General features: G+C 60.7%; 1 protein-coding gene across 3 annotated transcripts in view; it reads left to right on the top strand.

The window, feature by feature from the left end:
* Positions 1-16,967, top strand: part of SCUBE1 (signal peptide, CUB domain and EGF like domain containing 1) — a 132,056-nt gene that overhangs the window by 76,942 nt on the left and 38,147 nt on the right. For 2 of the 3 annotated variants that reach the window (XM_081587852.1, XM_081587854.1), the window contains exons 6-8: positions 802-918; positions 3,582-3,671; positions 15,073-15,189. In XM_081587852.1, the coding sequence (XP_081443978.1) occupies positions 802-918; positions 3,582-3,671; positions 15,073-15,189 (324 nt within the window). The remainder of the gene's footprint in view (positions 1-801; positions 919-3,581; positions 3,672-15,072; positions 15,190-16,967) is intronic. The other variant, XM_081587855.1, reaches the window with a different exon arrangement.

Below are 16,967 nucleotides of genomic sequence, written 5' to 3'. Positions count from 1 at the left end.
AGTCGAGTTTTCTCTACAGCAAACTTGCACTGCTCATTTTCCCTACTTCAGACTGGCTCCTGCTTGTTCAGCCCCCTTTTCAGCACCCCAGGTGCTGATGCTCTGAAATGTTTTAAGATTCTGGGCTGAAGGGCACCAGCTCCCACAGGCCACAGACACTGCACGCTACGTGACATGTTGAAATAAAAGGTCCTTTTCGAAACTGCATCTGAGATGAACTTAATGCACATATGTTCTATCTGTTCGGACATTTCCTTGGGAGGATTAGGGCTCAGGATGGATCGAGATTGAGAGGGCTGCTGGGACTTGGCGAGAAGAGGCGTCCATGGGGACATCCTTCCACACACGCTGAGGCACAGGCGAAGAAAGAGAAGTCTCCAAGAGCTAGAGAAATGAGCGCCTCTCACAGGGACCCGCCACCCCCCACCCCAACCGCTTTATGTCCAGCCCGTATTAACAGACATTTGGCCCATCCAGACCGGCTGTCTTAAAGTGCCCTTGCAACCTAGGAAGGATAAAATCGTCCAGCTTAATCCCTTTCTTTCAATGAACACCATCTGAGTGCATCCGCCGTGTGCCCTGTCTGAAGCCCAGATGACCCAGAGAACATTCTCTGTCCCTCTCCAGGGCCCCTCTAGGGAGTGAGCAGTTCCGTCCACCAGCCCAGAGGGGCTGATGTCCAGGGAAGTTTGTGCCCTCATGCCCCTCCCCGACCCCTCAAAAGAAACGGCCAACGGCAATAAACTAATCATTTTTATTGTTCTGTTTATACACACGTATGTGCACTCGGGGCCTAACTAGTAACCTGTAACTATGGAAATGGAGGCTGCCAGCACAGCTGTGAGGACACGGACACAGGCCCCATGTGCGGCTGCCACCAGAAGTACGCCCTCCACTCAGACGGTCGGACGTGCATTGGTGAGTAGGCGCCCCAGCCAAGTGCTCGCCCCCGCGGGATGCTCCCCCACCCACCCACCGTGTGGCCCGACAGTGGCCACGCCCCACTGCGTCCTGGTTTCCAAGGAGGAAGCTCCGGGAAACAAGAAGAGGAACGCCCTGTGGGACCAGTGAGGCTGGCTTCGGGCGTCCCTAGGGGGAGCTTTCTGCAGACACTCAGCAGGGTTGTCCAGCCCCCAGGACCAGGCGTCTCTCCTTTGGGTCGCTGCCGGTTTTCTGAGGGTCCTCTTCCTTGGTGTTGGGGGACAGGGGGTGGCCCCAGGCAGGTGGCCGGTGGGGAGGAGGAAGTGTGTGTGCCTTGGAGGGCAGCTTCTGTTCCAGAAGCACGGGGGTGTCCTCCCCTAACGAGAGACACGCCGGAGACTCCTTCCCCTCAAACAGCCCCCCGGCGTGGTGCAAGCCTGCCTCCCACAGCATCTGGAAAACCGAGAGGTTTTCTCAGAACCTGCTTTCAGTCTTGTCTGTCTGGAACACCTGGGGAGAGGGCCGGTGTGAATCCCCGGTCAGGTCTGGGTGATTTTTAGCCGCTTTCCGCTCCCGAGCTACGGGGCCTCTCACCAGGCCTGCTCCTCCCCACCCACCCACCCACTACCCCCAGGGTCCCTTCTTCTCGGGTATCCCCTCCCGTCACCCACCCTGTTAACAGGACGATCAGTTTCACTCTGTCACCTCCTTCCTCCTGGTCGTTATCTCCAAGGGGAAGCTTGAGTATTTGTGATCATCTCAAGTTATAATCGCCAGTAAGTTCTTTCCTCACTCAAAAAGAACGGCCAATTTTTTTTTTTTTTAACTGAGAAAAAGAGGAAATTCAAAGTTGGTGCCCAGAGTTCATCCTCTTCTTTCTCTTCAACATTGGCAAGCTTAGGAAACCTGCTACAAGTCAGTTATCGTGTTCATTTTTTTTTTAAAGTCCCTTTTCTTATTGTCAGCTCGAAAGGTATTTCTTGAGGGATTTTCGAGTAACAGGAAAGGGTTGGCAAGCCAGCAAAGCCGCGAAGCCCGGGGTTTGCTGTTGCAGCCTACTGTGCCCTGTGACTGCTCCCTGTACCCTGGGGAGTCGGGCGGAGGGGCATCGGAGGTCCCCAGCCCCGGCTCTCCACCCAGGTGCTGCTGCCTGCGTGGTTCTCCCTTCCTCTGTGTGGTCTCTCCTCTCAGACAGCCGTTTTTGGTTTCATTTTAATCTCATTCCTCCTGCTTTTCTGGTGATGGTCCCTGATTGCCTGTCTTGTCTGACAACTGAACTTCATGAATTATTTCCAGAGCCAAAAGCCAAATCAAACCAAACAACCAAAAGAAAACAAAACAAAACAAAAAATTCAAAGCCAAACCCGGTCTCAGACCAGTGTCTCTATTGCAGCCTGATCCCATCTAGAACCTCCCCTCCCGCCTCTCTCCCTGTCTCCACCGTGCCCCGGGGGCTCTCCTGGGCCGCCGGACCCCCTTGCTGTCTTGTCTGCTGGGGTCTCCCGCAGCGGCCGCGCCTGCAACGGAGCCACCTCTGCCGGCCCCGGACCAGCGCAGACCGCTGCCGGCCAGACGCTCCCCAGCCTTGTCTAACACCTTGTCTTTGTCCACCTGGCTCATCCTCTCTTAATTTTTTTTTTAACCTTTTAATGTCTGCTGCATGTGTAAGTCCCTGCTTGGATCTACTCTCTAACATAACTCCCCCGCCCTCCCCTGACCCTCCCCTCTCCTTAGAAGTCCTTTTCCAGGCCCAGCTCCGGGGCCCTGGCTCCCTGCTGGCCCAGAGAACTTTTCACCTGCCTTTGCTCCTTGCTCCTCGGGGCCCCCATCCCACTACCCCTACCAAGGGGAGGAAGTGTCCCCACACATCTCCCACCGAGCAAGGACGTGCAAGCCCTCTAAAACCTCGCGAGCTTCTCTCCGGGAAGCATCTGGCAGCTCCGGCCAGCTGGCTGTCTCCCTCTGCACACTCCTAAATGGCCGCCCCCCCTCCCACCTTGCAGCCCCTCACTGACCACTCCACTGTCTCGCTCCAGTCTTCCATTGACAAGCAGGCAACCAGCGCTGCCCAAATAGACCCCCTGGTTTCTGTGTCTGTCCGGTTGGGTCCACTGTCGAGTGTGTCTGTGTGTCTGTTCCCCGGTACGTTCCGTTCTCAATCTTGCATGAGTGTTTGACCCACGTTCACACCTTTGAGACGGGGTGTCTGCCGCTGCCCAGGCGCATCCATCACCGGACCTCATGGCGCTTTCCCCTTGTCCTGTCCCTTGTCCTGAGCCTGCCTCTCCAGCCCGAGCCGGGCGTCTGTGCCTGCCTGCGTCCTCGCGAGCTCGGGCGGTTGCTGGCCACCTCGCCGTCCGTCCGCACGTGGGGCCTGTCCGCTCTGAACGCAGCCGCCTCCTGTGTGCGTGTCGCTTGCAGATGGGCCCTGAGTCCCATCCGTGTCCTGCTGTAGTCACCCCTCCTCTGCCCGCACCCCGGCCCTGCCCCAAACACGCCACCTGGAGGTTTCTGGGATTAGCCCCTCGGCGAGGACGCCGCGCTGCCCTCATGCTGAGTCGCTTTGTGTGCGCCACGCCGAGAGGCTGACTGTCTTGGGCCGCGGGAAGTGGGCTCTCATTAACCACCGGCTCCGTGTTTGTCCCTTACTTGTGTTTTAGAAAAGGATGAGGCTGCAATTGAGCGCTCTCAGTTCAATGCCACGTCAGTAGCTGATGTGGACAAGCGGGTGAAACGGCGGCTCCTCATGGGTAACACTTTTCTTCCACTTCCTTTGTTGTACTTGCACTTTTGTGCGTGTGTGTGTGTGTGGGATGTGCCAGCGTGCGGGGCATCTGTGTGCGTGCTCGTGCGTCAGGCCGGGAGTATTGTACTGGCGCGTGGACTGTGAGTATGCAAGTGTGGGGGCTGTGTGTCCGTGTGGTGTGCCCACGTGTGTGTGGTCGTGCGTGCCACGTGTGAGTGTGGGGGGCTCTGCTCCAGATGTGAACTCACTTTTCCCTTTTTAAAGTTTTTACCCTTCATTGAACACGTGTATTTCTGTGTGTTTGTCACAAAGAACCCAGAGCCAGTGTCTAGGGGCCCCTGCGTGTAAGGAGACGTGTGCTGTGAACCCCTCTCCTCGCAGGAACGTCCGCGTTTGCAGTTAGGATCCCAGCATTGGCAAAGCAGCAGGAGCAGTGGGGTGTGAGTGTAGAACAGGGGCTCGGACAGCACCTCCTTATCCATCTCCTCGCCGGGAGGAGCCATGTCCAGGGGTAGAAGCCACATCCAGGGGGGAAAGCCACATCTAGGTCCAGGGCAGCGGGCTCTGGGGGGCGTCCAGTCCACCCTGCTGGTTTTGCAGTTGGGAAACCTGGTACCCAGAGAGGGGAGGACCAGTTAGGATCACCTAGCATCCCCTTCTGGCCCCAAGCTCCCCAGATCTGTGAATGACCGCAGCCCAAGCCCACTGGGCTGGCAGTCTGAGCCCACTTTTTCCTGTTCTCCTTGGGCCCCCACTTGCCTTGGGGGGGGTCTCTGTAAGGTCAGCTGCACTCCAAGCAATGCCCCCTCTGCCCCATACATCCAGACTGTAAGGAGTCTTGCCCGGAAATACCTGGGGCCGCTCGGGACGGCTGATGCCGGGCAGGGGAAGAAAAAGGAGAAAATAACCAGTCTTCAGCCAAGCTTAGCCTGCAGACCAGAAGAGCTGTCTGTCTCCTCATTCACTTGTCCCTATGGCCCGTCAGTGCCCCTCTTCTGGGGCTGCTGGCCCCTGGGTGGCACTAGGAACACAGCTATCGGGTCACCTGAGGTGGTCACGACCTTCTTTGTGGCACTCCGGTTCGGTCACAGCAGCCGTGGGAACTGTGGAGTCAGGTGGTACACTGCCCAAGTCTCAGAGGAGGAAACCAAGGCTCAGGCTAGAAGCCTGCTCTCTGCAGGTTCTCTGTGCGGGGCTGTCTTGTTGACCTGGGCCATCTAGGTGGCCTGGGACGAGCTGGAAGGGGTGAGCTTAGAGGCTCCAGCAGCCAGGCCTGTGCACTCCCACTGCAAGAAGGTGAGAGTCAGCGCTGTGGAAATGAGGAGGTGCTCGCTGCTCAGAAAGGAGGAGGTGGCAGGAACCTGCGAATTGCTGGTGCTCTGAGGCCTAAGAGGGCCCGAGCCCCGAGGCCTCACTTGCAAGACAGGGGGCACTGCTGCCCGAGGCCAAAGGGCCCAGCAGGCCAGGACCAGGAGCTGGGCTCCCAGGTGCCAGGCCCCGCTTCCCAACAACAGGATGGTAGCGGAAGAAGGATGGGCTGAGTCAGCATCAGGCAGGTGGGTGGAGAAAAGGCTCCCATCCGTGCTCTTGTCTGGTGAGAGTTGGTAGAGAGCGGCCCAGAGCCCAGTCCCTGGGCAGGGCTGGGAGGCGAGAGGGAGCCCTGAGGACATAGGCACCCAGGCCTGGGGGCAGGTCAGGGGACCCCTCGCCAGGCACAGGGGCTGGGGGTGGGCAAAATGGATGCTGATCGGCTGCCCCTGCATTCCCACCTGGTGGTAGAAGCTCCCCACCCCCACCCCCTTAGAACCTGTCTGACCCCCCGAACAAGAGACCGCCCCCGCTGGTCCTCTGGTCTTCCTATAGTACCTGCCACAGGGGGACAAGGGCGCACAGCCAAGACCACCCGCCCGGAACTAAGTAGTTATCCTCAGAAGCACCCGGGAAAGGCGCCATCTTGAGCATGTCCTTCCTCCAGAGCTCACAGTTCTTTTCATGGGCCCCCTCGGAGAGCAGCCTAGGGTGGCACAGACCGAGGAGCCTGTTGGACTTCAACCCCACCTGGTAGAGCCCACTGGGGCCCAGCTGCTCCCAGGCTGGATAAATAGAGGGAAGGAACGGCCTAAAGTGAGGGAGGCGACTGTCCCCACCCTGCCCTGCTGGTCCAAGTACACCTGGGACATGGGGTTCAGAGCCCAGCCCCCGCGTGGAGCGGGCACAGGCAGTTTACACCGTGGAGCCTGCGGCTGTCAGCCCCGCTTGAGCCCCGTTTCAGGTCCTGGTGCGGGGAGGCATGTGGAGGAGGCAGGGGAGAAGGAGCTGGCTCTCTTGTTCAGGAGCCGATGAGACTCGGAGGAGTTCCACGGCAAGGGCAGACCCTCAGCCGCCCTTGACGGCTGCACTGGCCAGCACGACCCCACAGGAGGACAGAGACAAGGAGCTGTTGTGAGAGAAGATGGGGCCGGAATGCCCCTGCGTGGTCTGCTGTGAGCAGGACCCCCTGCCGCCATGGTGCCCGGCTCCCTCAGAGCCGGGCACGTGTGCTGCGACCTCCTGGTGGCTGAGACGGCCTGGCGGGTGTCTTCTGGCCCTGAGGTCTGATTATCGACTGTGTGGCCGGAGTTTGTCTTTAGGGTGGGTCAGACAGGACTGGGAGAGGGGCCTCCCTTGCCCCTCCAGAAGCGAGTGGGTGCAGGGCTGCTCTTGGCAGCCCCGAGGGGCTCCGTGGCGCATGCGCACGCCCAGCCTCACCACCCTCAGCGGTGACCACACGTCAGCAGTAGGCCCAGGGTGAAGCCCCTTCCGTGTCTCAGAGAGGGTAAGCGCCCACCTCCTCACTGCAGGCTGCCCGCCCCGATTCGCCTTCCCCAGGTGCAGATGGACAATTCAGGTTTTATATGCGTCTGTAGGCTCTTTGACTCGGAGTTATTTCAGACATATTTTGTGCCCAGACTGCAGAGGTCACAGGTCCCTCAGACGTCTGCGAGTTGTAGAACTAGCAGGCTCACCTCTGAACACCAAGAGCCAAGAATACCAGGACATAAGCAAAAAGCCTCAGAGGACACAAAATGTCGGAGCTCAAACCCCGGCCCTTTACCCCCATTTCAGCCTCTCGGTTCCTCTCTGGGAACCTGCTGCTCTTTGTTTCCCCAGGGGCTGGCATTTTGGGGCGCAGGGTTCCCGAGTTTTGAAGCACAAACCCACGAGTGGACAGAAATCCAGCAGCATCTCTCCCTCATGCCGGGGCTGGCTGCGGTCCTCAGGGGCTCCCCAAAAGGGCGGCGGGCTTTGGCCGCTCAGAGCCAGGTGGCCCTGCTCCACCCCTGGGTCCGCGTCGTCCCCAGGAGTTGCTTTTGACGGCTACCCCCAGTCCCTGAGCCCAGGCTAAGAACAGGCAGAGTCATGTTGAAAGAAGCCTCAAGGATGTAACCAACTTTAGATTCCCATTAAAATCAGTTAAAATGTTTGGATTTGAGGGCCAGGGTGATAAATTTCAGTTATCTGGCCGACTAAGTTGTGAGAAACATCTGAGTCCCAGCTCAGTTTACCACAGGCCTCTGGGACCCTGCTTACTGCTAGACTCACGGGACCCTAGGAGTCAGACTTGTCAGCTCCAGGGCTTGAATCAGCGCCTTTCCCACAAGTGTGCCTGGAGCAGACGCCAGATTGGTTTCCCGTTGCTGCTGTTCACAAGTTACCACGGTCTTAGTGCCTTCAGGCAAACACCAATGCAATGTCTCCCGTGGGTCAGAAACTTGACTCGGATGTCAGCAAGGGCCGCTTTCCCCACGGACGTTCTAGGAACGGATCCGTGTCCTTGCCTTTTCTGGCTTCCAGAGGCCACCCACGTTCCTTCGTGGGGGCCACTTCCTCCATCTGCAGAGCCCGCAGCCCCGCACCCCTCTGAGCCTGCTTGCATCTCCACACCTCTTTCTCTGGCCTCCCGCTTCCACCTCTAAGGACCCTTGTGACCACACTGGGGCCCGCCCAGATAAGCCAGGGCAATCTCCCATCTCGAGCTCCTTAATTCAATCACACCTGCAAAGCCTTTTTGCCATGTGGGGTTACGGGAGACTAAGACACAGTCCTTTCAGGGGCTGTGGTTCTGCTGACCAGGGACGGTCTGAACTGGGGCTGGGCAGACCCTTCCAGCTCATCAGTCAGCTGTGAGTTCCACTGACGCAGAGCCCACTGCCGCGCTATCCCTGGATTTACCCCGGAACCCCCAGTCTCCCTTCACAGTGCAGGGGCTGGAAGCATGGGAGCCACGGATGGGGCCCCAAGCCCTGCCCTCACACTCCCTTCAGGGGGGCGCTTCCAGCAGCCCCTGCAGTCTCCCCAGCAGTGAGCACCCCCGGCCCCCCACCAGGGTGGTCTGCACACTCCAGCCCATACCCTCTGCTTCCTGGTCAGCCCTCGTGAGTCCCCCCACAGCCCTGCGAGGCAGCTGTCCCCACTCTGCAGATGAAGAAGTCAGGCCCTGGGTGGGGAAGAGACCCAGCCCAGGTCACGCACTCGGTGAGCAGTAGTCTGGGCCGAGGGTTCAGGCCCGTGGACTCTCCCAGGTCCAGGGCCCTCAGTCGGGAGCAGAGCAGGCCAGAGGCTCGGGATGAAGCTCAGTTGTGTAGGCCCAGCAGCCAGCCAGGTGGACTCGCCCCTCCTGAAGGCACATTCACACCTCTGAAGGGCCCCCGCGAGCCCGGGAAAGCAGAGGCGCCCGTGTTTGAGGCCCAGTGACCACAGCATAGCTGACCTTTAACCCCGATTTCCTCGGGGTCCTGCCCTGCCCACAGCCTCGCCTCCCAGGCACCTTGAGAGTTGGCGCTAAAGTAATTCCCATTTTACTGGTGAGAAAACTGAGGCACAGAAAGGTAGCCGGGCACTCCTCCCCGTGTACCCCCCACGGCTGGCAGCCCCCCGTCTCCCTGCCCCTCTGCACCTCTGGGCAGGGCACACAGGTTCCCCTTCCACTGACGGGGCTGGACGTTCCCCGGCTGGGCTCAGGAGACCCCAAGGGTGGGCCGGGCCGGGCTGTTTGTGCCGGGGCCCAGCACACACACAGGGTGGCTCTCAGGAAGGGGAGCTGTTGACAGAGACCCAGAAGGGACCAGGCAGGGTGCAGCAATGGCGGGAACAGCAGCCGGCTTGGGGGCACAGACCAAACCCCGTGCTGTCCCCAGCCTCATGTAACCACACACGTGACCACCCCGAGAGGTCACATCTCTCAAGCCTCACATGCCTTCTCCCCAGCCTCCCAACTCCTCTGTCCTCTCGAGTCACCCGCCTGCCACCTCTTTTCTGCAGCCACCATCTCTAGGGTCCCTGGGTCCTTTCACTCACCTGCGCCCCAGACCCCCTCCTCCCACCCTGAATCCCGGACCGACATTCTGTCGCCTCCACGTGCCCCTCAGGCCCTGCACACCCGGCCTGTCCCAGGCTTCCTGCATCCATGGGCCATGTCACCTGTCACTCTGTACCCAGGGGCCATCCTGTGCACTTCTACCTGGCAGAGGCTCATCCAGACCTCACTGGACCTTCCCTGCCACCCCCATCCCCACAGCTGGCCCCTCTTCCACCAGCACCTGTTTTGTCACAAGTCTGGGAGTCCCCGACGGGGGACAGGTCTGCTGGCCTCTGGGGATACCACTGCTCAGGGCTTTGATCAGAGCCGGAGCCCAGGGGAAGCTGGTTGGCTCAGAGCAGGGATGAAGGCTTCCTGGAGGAGGTGCCCAGGGAGGAGCAGGACCTCACTGCCCACTTTTTCACGCAGGCAGGTGTCTGGCCCGGAGAGAAAGGGCGAGACCCAGAGCCTGGAGGAGCCTGGCCGTGGGAAGGGGCTCAGGTAGACCCGAGGTGAGGGAGGTGGGTGACACAAGGCAGTTCCCCAGGTCAGGCTCAGCAGCAGGGGAGAGCCGGCTGGAGGGAGATGGAGGGTGGGACTTGAGGGCCAGGCAGGCACCCTCCTCCAGCCAGGGCTGAGCCCTGGGCACTGAACCTGTGTTCACCCCTGTCCCTGAGCTGATGCCTAGCGCAGCCAGCCGCTGGTCAGTGGGGGTCCCAGGCGAGGCTCTGAGCTCCTGCCCTCAGCTTAGTCACACGCATGTCCACAGTCTCGCTCACACACTCACACACTCACACACCCCAGGGCTTGTAGAAGGAGGCGGGAGGTGACGACTTAGCTACGTCGAGAGGTCAAACAAGGGGAGGAGGCGGGGTGCCCGACAGGGCCAGTCAGAAGAAGAGGTGGCAAGGGCACCGCTGGCCCCAGGTGGGGAAACTGAGGCTGGGGCCAGCCCATGGCTCCCCTGTGAGCCAGGCAGAACCAAGGAGCCTGGCGCCTGGGCCCCCGGCACTCTGGGGACCAAGTCTGGCTGGAGGGGCAGCAGGGTACCAAGGGACGGTCACCAACCTGTGACCTTCCGGGGCTCCTTCCACTCGCCAGGCCCCCTGCACCTTCCTATACGGTGGATGTGTGGTCCTGAGCCCTCCCTTCTGAGGGTGGCCTCGAGCGAGAGGCCACATGCAAGCCCCTCACGCCTGCCCTCCACGGCCTCCATTTACAGTCAGAGGAAAGGCAGGAGTCACAGGCCAGGGAGGAGGCTTGCTGCCACGGCGTGCCCTGCCACCCTCTTTAGCACAGAACCTCCATGTCCTTCTGGGCCATTCGAGACCCCACACACCAGACGAAGAAACCTCCCCAGGTTCTGCCCACCTCGCTCCTGGACGGCACCTCCCCTGCCCTCAGCTCCCCGCACGGGCTGCCGCAGACCCCAGGGTGCCATCCTCAAGTCCAGCAGATTCTGCCCTCTGAGCCCTGGTGAGAAACCCCCGCCCTCTGGGCAGGCCCGTGGGAAGGGGGTTGCCCCTGGAATCACAAACCCCCCTGGTGCCTCCGGGAGACAGTCCTACTGACAGAAACCTCCCCCACGGCAAGCCGCCCCTGTGCGGGGCTGAGCTCCCGGGCAGGTGGGGGCCTGAGGGGTGGCGCAGGCCTGCAGTCCTGGCCTCCACCACCGCTTGCCTCCAGCTGCCCTGACCCTCCTTCCCCCACGACTCCCACACTCGGCCGTCACCATCACATAAGCTTGTGCTCCGGGGCCCAGCCCCTGGGGCAGAGGCCCAGGCACTCTGGAGCAGCTGCACCCAGTACCCCAGCCTAGGGGGGACCCGTGAGGAAGATCAGCCGCACTGTGGCGCTTGGTGAGGGACCCCAGTGCTCATGACAGGCCGCAGGGTGACCAGGGGTTGGGGGGCTGGCACACAGAAAGACCAGGCAGAAAGGGAGACCAGCAGCTGTGTCAGGGCCTTGCCCAGGAGCGTGGCTTTTACCCCAAAGTCTTCAGGGCCACGGAGGGCTCAGGAACCAACTGAGGGAGAGGGTTCAGGGGCAGGGAGTCCATGGCGGGCTCCGGGGGATCCCGGGGGCAGAAAAACAGGTGGACCAGCCCCGACAGGCTGGACACATCTCAGCGGGGGCTTTGGGCTGCTCCCACCACCGGGGTGAGGCCTTCAAGGGGCAGGGCAGACTCAGGGCTGGCAGTGTCTCTGTAGGTCACTGGGCCAAACCTGGCTCACCTGCTCAGAGCCTCTCGAGGCATCAAGGGACTTGCCCAAGCTCTCAGGACCAACGTCTGTAGTGGCGTTTTCTGCCCCTGTAGCTCCTGTTTCAGCCACTATGCTGTGACTGAGACCGTCCTTCAGGCCAGACTTGGCCCCAGACCTAGGGTGGTGCACGCAGGCAGTGCCAACTCAAGGGCCCATACCGCCGTCCATTCACGTCAAACCCTAGCCAGGCTGCATGGCAGGTCCAGCCGAGCGGCCGCCTTGGCTGCCCGGTGTCTGCTCCCCCTCTATGTCTTGAAGCAGGGCTCCCCCAAGAGAAAAACTAAAAACTGGCCTTTTAACCCACCTGGGTTTTCCTGCCTGCTGAAGAGGGTTTTTCACCCCCAAGTCCCTTCCCACTTCAGTCCCCCGACCCCTGGCCCAGCCTCCACTGCTTTGCCAACCCAACTTTGTGGGGTGAGAGTTCTCCCCACTCTCTCAGTGAGGAGGCCAGGCACCTGGGCGTGTATTGCTGCCACCTCGGGCTGCCAGCTGTACTGCGTGACCCGGGCCCCCCACCCCCAGGGCCCTGCCCTCAAAAGGGCCCACAGTTGGCTGAGTGCTCGGCTGTCTTGAAATTCTTAATGATTTTTGAACAAGGACCTTTCATTTTTATTTCACCCTGGGTCCCATAAATCATGTGCCTGATCCTGCCTAGAAAATGTTCCCGACTTCTCTGAGCCTCAGTTTCTCCACCTGCAAAAGGGCCCCCCCCACTCCTGGGGCTCTGCGAGGCTATGGAGGTTGGAGGATGAGATGGTGTGATGCCAGCTGCAAGAAGCAGCGCCCCAGGAGGGGCCCTTCCAGGTGGAGAGGAGAGGCTTTTAGAAAGACCCAGTGGCTGTCTTGGAGAGGCGAGTGCAGGGAGAGAGCAGAGGGCTCAAGGGTCCAATGGAAAGTCTCGAGACCCCGGGACGGCGCTCTGGGCTTTGGGGTTTGGCTTTGCCCCCTGCACCTAGCCTCCAGCCTCCCTTGGCGGTGTGCACTCCTGGGTGAGATGTGACCACAGGGCAGGTGCCCTCAGATGCCAGCTCCTTCTGGCCCCTGGGAGCGAGTGGGAGGCGGGCGAGAGCCGGAGGACACGGCCTGTGCTGCTGGGCCCAGAGCCGCTCCCCGGGCCTTCCCCGGGCCAGAGAGTCTGCTGCCGCCGTTTGCCCTTTGCAGCTGGGGTGACCCCGTAGTCACGGTGGGGGAATAGGGCCGTCTGGTTTCTGCATCTGAGGCAGCGGTGGCCTAGCAGCAGGCTGGGTGGCCCCCGTCTCGGAAAGCAGAGAGGTGAGGCTGTCCTTTGAGGTGCTTGGAGACAGGGGGCCTGAGGGTGACCCAGGCCAGGAGCCCCCCTCAGAGCACCCAGTAGGCTCTTCTTGGAAACCCCCGGGGATGAAGCTCTCAGTCCCACCCAGGCCGGCCTGTCAGTCCCCAGCTCCCACCGTATCGCCCAAAGCACTGGCTGTGCTTTGCTGTCAGCTTTTCTGTATGTCTCCCACTCAGCAGTGTGCGTGAACCTCAGGACAGTGGGTGGGCCCGGCAGAAACGGGGCAGGGGCAGGTCCCCGCGTGGGCAGGCTGATGGCTGGCCGCTCGCTCCGCTCACCCCTCCCCGCCCGGCACAGGGCCCGGCAGAGAAGGCCCGGAGTGAATACCGGCTCTTAGCACTACCATGTGAGCCCCAAGGTCCTGGCTGCCCCGAGTGGGGTGGTGGTCTGGAGGAGCGGGACCACCGGGGGGCCTGTTTCTCAGGGACGCGGCCCCCAGTGCCCGCGGCACATCCCGCCTCCACCACCGCGGAGAGGCCCCGGCGTCATCCCATTGTCGCCACGTGAGGCCTCCCAGCTGCGCCCCCTCCCTGCTCCCGATGCTCCCCTCGCCTCTCCCAGGCCTGGGCCTTAACCACCGGCACCTGGAAAACAGGCAGGTTCTGTGCCCCCTCTCCAGAGAGGGGTTCTCCCTCGTGAAAGGCACCTGGCAGGGGGCGGGGGTCCCTGGGCTCTGGGTTTGAGAGCAGGAAGCGGGATTTTCCCTCTATAACCTCAGGAGAGGAAACTAACATTTGTTAAGCGGCTACCACAGACTGGGCTCCGGGCTGGGTGCTGTTGAGGGTGGGGTTTCTTTGACCGCCACCTGGTCCTGGGGACGGAAGGCTCGCCATCCCCCACCAGGCGTGGTTGCTGGGATGGAGCCCCGAGGGCTGGCCTACCTGGGTCACTCGGCGAATGACGCCGTCAGAGGTGCACCCTGGCCGCCACGTCCACTGGCCCCAGGAGGCAGGTGGGTGGGGAGACGGGAGGGCCCGGGCGGGTGTACGTGGTGCAGAGCTCAGCCCCCGCTAACGTTGAGGTCAGCCTGTGTGAGCAAAGCGGAGTGGAGGAAGAGGGCCTCCTTTCTGCATCTGGGCCTCGGGAGGCTCCTTGTGTAGATGGCCTGTGAGCTGGCCTTGAACCGTGAGCAGACAGGAGGCCTCCAAGGCACTGGGCAGCACACCGCACAGCAAGGAGGTGGATGCCGCGCCCAGCCAGCTGGGGGCCGAAAGGCTGGGGAGGGTCACAGCCAGGAGACCGGCCTTTCAGTAGTCGTCACAGCTGGTCCTCTCACTAGTCGTCACAGCTGGTCCTCTCACGGCGTAGACTTTAGCCTCAAGGAGCAGGGCTAGTGGCCCCCTGCAGGGCTCAGCCCCTGAGTTCAGGGTGTTCAGGATGACTCCGCAGAATCACACTCAGGCAGGGAGAAAGCTGGGTTTCCTCCTCTCCCTGCTCCGCCCACCCCCAAAAGGTGAAGTTCACAGGAAAGGCATTAGCAGCAAGGACCCCCGTACTCAGTCATCACTCCTACGTTCACCCCCAAACTCCTCCTGGAGAGAGCCGAAGGCCACTTGCAGGCATGCAGGCACCACGGGAAGACAGACAGAATAAACCAGTTGGGAGAAACTTCAGGGAAGAGGCCCACTGGGGCCAGGCCCCCCGGGGGGGGCCGCGGTAGGCAGGCAGGGGATTTCTGGTTATACGAGCTGACGCCCTCAGCACTTCACTTCCTAGCAGCACAGAGGACAGGGAAGCCCACTCAGGCACAGTTCCCACAAGATCAGAGGGCGCCAGACGCCCAGGAAGAAACCCAAACTGAAAGGCCCAGGGTCCCGGGAACTAGGCCCTCCGTGTGCGCCAGTGACCCGGCCATGCCAGCCCCGTCCCCAGGCCCGGGGAGGCTCACTCTCACCGCACGATGGGCTCGGTGACCTCAGTGATGCCCCCAGCCACTCCAGCCCCTTTGAATTTGCAAAAGAAAAAAAAAAAAAATCACTAGACTAGCTTCAAGTGGACAAAAACCAGACACCTCTGGCTTATCGCTCAGTGAGAACAGATGTTGGGCTGAGAGCCTCATCAACGTGATGGATGGTGTGTGGGCTCTGGGAACTTCCCCTCACATCTCCATGGCTGAGACAAGCTTGGGAACCCCAGTAACTGCCAGTCTGGATTTGGAGTCTAAATCCAGGCAAGGCAAGGGTTTCGGAGTCTGTCCCTGGGCAGCTAACTCCCAGCCAGGCCCGTCACAGCACCAGTCCCCGCTAATGGTGTTGACCCTGTGGGCTCAGCCTCCTGCAGTTTGCCAAGCTTGCCCACCCAACATCATCTCGCGGAGGGGCAGTGTCATTCTCCCATTTGACAGACGGGTAGCCTGAGGTTCAGAGAGGCCCCATGGCTAGAATTCTAACTCAGGTCTCCGGTATCAGGAGACCTCCCCTCAAGGGTGGGGAAAGGCAGGGGGCTTCTGTCCCAGGAGACTGAGAACCTGTCTTCCTGTCTGCCTCCTCAGAGACGTGTGCGGTGAACAACGGAGGCTGTGACCGGACGTGCAAGGACACGGCCACTGGCGTGCGCTGCAGCTGCCCGGTAGGATTCACGCTGCAGCCGGACGGGAAGACATGCAAAGGTCAGTGCGGGCCGCCCCCCTCGCCGGGCCCGGGGTGGGGCAGGGCTAGACAAAATAGGACACTGTGCACCCACATCCCCGGAGGAGGGAAGGTCGAGGGCAGGGGTCTCAACAGAAGGACTAAGGATGGAAAAATCAGAAACGGGTTGGGAGGATCAGGAATGAGCTGGTCTGCTGGCTGCCGGAAGCCAGAGAATAGTGAGCTTTCTCTGACTCACCCCACCAGAAAGTGGGCAGGCCTGGAGGCCAGCGTGGATGGGGAGAGGAACTTGAACTTCCAAAACCCAGTGGAGTTTTTCAATATTTGTGAAAATATTGACAGCAGAGGCTTAGGGTGACTTTAAGGAGTCCGAGATGGGCTTTTTTGAAGCCTGTAAAAATAGTGTATGACTTTTCCTCCCCAGCCACTTTGCCGGGAAGAACCTAGTGATTATTGACAGAAATAACAATTCTTCCACCTATTTATTTGAAAATAAAGCCCTTCTGTAGCCCCCGCTCAGCCCACTTAGAGTGAGATGTGTTCCCAGTGGGCGGGTGGGCCAGCCAGGGCTATCTGAGGCCTTGCACATGGGCTACATGCCAGGAGGCCTGGCCCAGGTCCACGGTCCAGACCCGGCCGTCCTCACTGCCCAGCAGCGTCACAGCAGGCCTGGCCAGTTGCCCTTGGAGCCTGGACAGAAGGTGGTAGAATTGGGCTACTCCACACCCCTGCAAGGCCCAGCGCCAACCCAGGACCTGAGGGTGGGGCAGGCTCAGTCCTGACACAAGGCCAGGAGCTTGCCGCTGGGAGCCGACCTGTCTGGACCAGACAGGGGCCTCTGCAGTCACGTGACCCAGGAGGAGCACTCAGGGTGCTGAGTGCTGCCCCCTGCCCATCCACGGTGGGCCATGGGGCATCCGTTCCCCTCCGCCTTGAGGCTAGGGTAGGGGACGTCTTGAGGGGAGCTGTCCACACAGCCCCAGGCCCACCAGTCTGAGCCCCTGATGGTGTTTCTTGTGGTTCCTCTTAAAACAACTGGGCCCTTTAACCAGAGCTGCCCCCTTGCCTTCAGCCAGACCTCCTCACTCCACTGCCCTGGAGTCGGAAAGCCTCTTGTTCACTCAGGCCCCAGGTTTTCTGGGCTCCTCCCGTGTGCAGATGCAGGGCAGACCGGTGAGTGAAGCAGAGGTTCCTTGTGCCCAGGGATCTTCTACTGAGTAAAGAAGACAGAGTTTAACGTTTAAAGATCACCAAGATAAGCATGTATCACGGACCCCTTGGTGCTGGGTAGAGAAGTCCCATGTGGCAGGAGAGAGAGGCTGGGCCTGGCCTGGACCAGGGGTGGGGAGGGAGGGGGCTGGAGGAGGAGGCTCTAATCCTGGCCCCATGACTGCTGTGCAGAGGCCAGGGGTTCCAGGACCCAAATTAGCCAGTGCACCCAGATCTGGGGAAAGCTAGGGAAGGCTGGGCTGGGGGAAGGGGTTGGCCCTTCATCCTGAGATGCTATTGGACAGGAGCAGCGTGGGCCAGGATTTTGTTCTGAGACGGTCCCTGCCGCTCTGGGGATGGGAGCTTCGGGGGCTCCGGGGGCTCTGGGGCAAGGTCTGGAACAGCAGTGTAGCAACACCCAGGCTCGGGGTGACAGTGGATTGGGCAAGGGATCAGTGGAGGTGGAGAAGGGCAGTCTGGATATTGTCGTGCATGTTAGAATCTAAGGCTTGTGGGACTGGTCTACAACTGCATAATACGAATATCATAACATTTTCAAATCAGAGAACCCTAGAAACCAAGTGTTGAC

Source organism: Giraffa tippelskirchi, chromosome 4, assembly GCF_054371585.1.
Source record: "Giraffa tippelskirchi isolate mGirTip1 chromosome 4, T2T-mGirTip1v1.2.pri, whole genome shotgun sequence".
Lineage (NCBI taxonomy): Eukaryota > Metazoa > Chordata > Mammalia > Artiodactyla > Giraffidae > Giraffa > Giraffa tippelskirchi.
Note: the sequence above shows the minus strand (reverse complement) of the source record. Positions and strands in the feature narration are given on the sequence as shown.